A 2,373-nucleotide genomic window follows, 5' to 3' on the forward strand; every position below is an offset into this window, starting at 1 on the left:
CATGATGGCCGGCACCCACGATGTCTTGGTGTTGCTGGTGTTGAACTCCCTCTGCAGCTCCGTGTAGAAAATGCCAATGCATGACGGGAAGGCCAGTGTCATAGCCATAACTAAGATGGTGGCCACCAGAACCACCCAACCCCAGCCTCCATCGGGGGCCACTGGTTGGCTGTGAGCGGCGGGCGGGTGGGAGGATGCCGCCGGCTCCTGCTTCTCAAACTCCACCCGGTTTTGATCCTCTGAATCACTGTTCTGCACCCTGGATTCTTCTGGAGTATATTGAGTTTCCTCTGGAACCTGCTGGGTGACCTCGCTACTGCTGCCAGTGCCGCTGTACAGTAGGGTGCTGTCCCCGTGGCTGTGGCGGTGCCTTGTCGGTGGGGCTTGACCCTGGTCATCCACCTGACCTTCAGTCATCCTGGCTGTTTTGTCGATTTAGTCCTGCTTCATCTGCTGAGGATCAGAGAGCAGAAGTGAGTCATAAGCAGATGACAGATGTCCATGTTGTTCTGTCTGTCTAAACAAGCAAGATATCAATCCCACGTCTATTGGCAGTCTATCATTTGGACATGGCAATCAGTCAAACACAGCGATGTTAGTCTGAAATGCAGATAGCCTAAAGCCCTGAACCACACACATGCATGCTGATCTTTTTTAATTCGTATTATTATACAGAAGAGAATGATTAGGCTTCAGGTGTTTTTTTTTCAGAAAGATCAACCATGTCACAAATGAAAGAACACATCGCTATCAATTAAAAATGTTAAAATTAGAAGGCCTTTTAGAGGACTTCTAGAATAGGCCTGCCCAAACAGTTTGCCCCAACTGCAAAGCAACAGGTGAAAGAGGAAAACAAATCTACAGAGGTATAGGCCTATTCATTCATCCATTAACATTCAATTTATCTCGTTTAACTATAGGCTAGCCTAAACATGAAAAAAAGCCCTTCTCTCTTGCTAGATTAAATCTAATTTCCTACCTAGGCTACTTGCAAAGCAGCGTCATGATCATTTGCCCCATTATTACCTAATAATCCACCCATACAAGCAAGGACATTCCGTCTACCTTCGTATCTTCACGCTGTAGCCTACTACAGCCTATACAGAAAGGGCATTGTCTTGTCTTGCATCAGCCAGCCGACTCAAACACACTGTCCCATCAAATTCTGAATATTTGGGCGGATTCAAAATCTCTCTCTTGTTCTCTTGCTCTCAACTTTTAGTTGAGAGCAAGACACACACACACACACACACACACACACACACACACACACACACACACACACACACACACACACACACACACACACACACACACACACACACTCGGCATCTGGACAATAATTCCCTAGTTACCTACATTGTTATATAGTTTAGACTTACCATTTCATTTGCACGTGTCCTCCTGTCCAGCCATCTCATCCCCTTTTATAGGACATTTCATCCACCCCGCGCGCCTCTGTCTCCAAGGGAACGGGCGCCCACCTGCACGCTATGGTGCCTGACCGCAATAAATAGAGGACAATTAACATCCATATCGGGAATTTGTCCTCAAATCCATGGTTATAAGTAGGATAAACATGCTATTCTATAATATTATAAACTTGTCTTTCCTGTTGCGCGTATAGCCTTTCCTACCTGTTCCTTTCTTCATCAGCGCTTTGTAATGATTTGAACATCTAGCCTTCGGGGAATCATCATATTTCTTTGACAGGAAACCCTCTTGCCTGTCCTGTCCATATTTATAATTCTATGGTCCTGTCCCTTCTGGCTCTGAGCCGCTGTCCGGACCTCATGGTCCACAGTGTGTGAAACGAGCTCAGCGCGCGGATAACTCTTTTATCGTGGGGCTTAGTGCGCCTCGTGACGAAAGGGTCGCGCTTATTATCCTTTCACATCACGTGAATCGGTGTGTGTGTGTGTGTGTGTGTGTGTGTGTGTGTGTGTGTGTGTGTGTGTGTGTGTGTGTGGCAAGTGGCAAGTGGCTGCTTCATGGTTGAATGAAACATTTGTTTTAATTACGGATTGTAATTGATTTGTTGTTGTTTTTCTTCATGGGGTTTTATTTCACTGCACCCAGTGCCTGGCACCATTGATTTACAATTACTGACAAACACCTGCCAGCTGGCTCGATTCACATTAGCCAATAACATTAACCACACATTATTGGTTCATTGATTCGCCTACATGTTTGTTTTAATTAGGCTAGACGACAAATATCTAAATAAATCGCCTTTGGAAACATATTCATTTGAAGCCTAATATGAACAATAGCCCAATCCTTTTGTGAGGTAGCCTACATAGCTTGCTGGTTTTCTCTCTGTTTTCAATGGTCCTTTACTGAACCAAAGATAGGCCTACATTTAATCTAGTA

General features: G+C 45.1%; 1 protein-coding gene across 2 annotated transcripts in view; it reads right to left on the reverse strand.

The window, feature by feature from the left end:
* slc16a5b (solute carrier family 16 member 5b) overlaps positions 1 to 1,674 on the reverse strand; it is a 6,481-nt gene extending 4,807 nt beyond the window's left edge. Inside the window, exons 1-3 of one of the 2 annotated variants that reach the window (XM_080447096.1) lie at positions 1,638 to 1,674; positions 1,383 to 1,500; positions 1 to 453 (exon numbers count right to left, since the gene is read on the reverse strand). The exon at positions 1 to 453 is cut by the window's left edge and continues 22 nt beyond it. In XM_080447096.1, coding sequence (XP_080303222.1) covers positions 1 to 417 — 417 coding nt within the window. In that variant the 5' untranslated portion in view covers positions 418 to 453; positions 1,383 to 1,500; positions 1,638 to 1,674. Of the gene's footprint in view, positions 454 to 1,382 lie in introns of both variants that reach the window. The other variant, XM_080447097.1, reaches the window with a different exon arrangement.
* Positions 1,675 to 2,373: the final 699 nt, after the last annotated feature.

This window comes from Gymnoscopelus braueri, assembly GCF_963280865.1.
Source record: "Gymnoscopelus braueri genome assembly, chromosome: 13".
Classification (NCBI taxonomy): Eukaryota; Metazoa; Chordata; class Actinopteri; order Myctophiformes; family Myctophidae; genus Gymnoscopelus; species Gymnoscopelus braueri.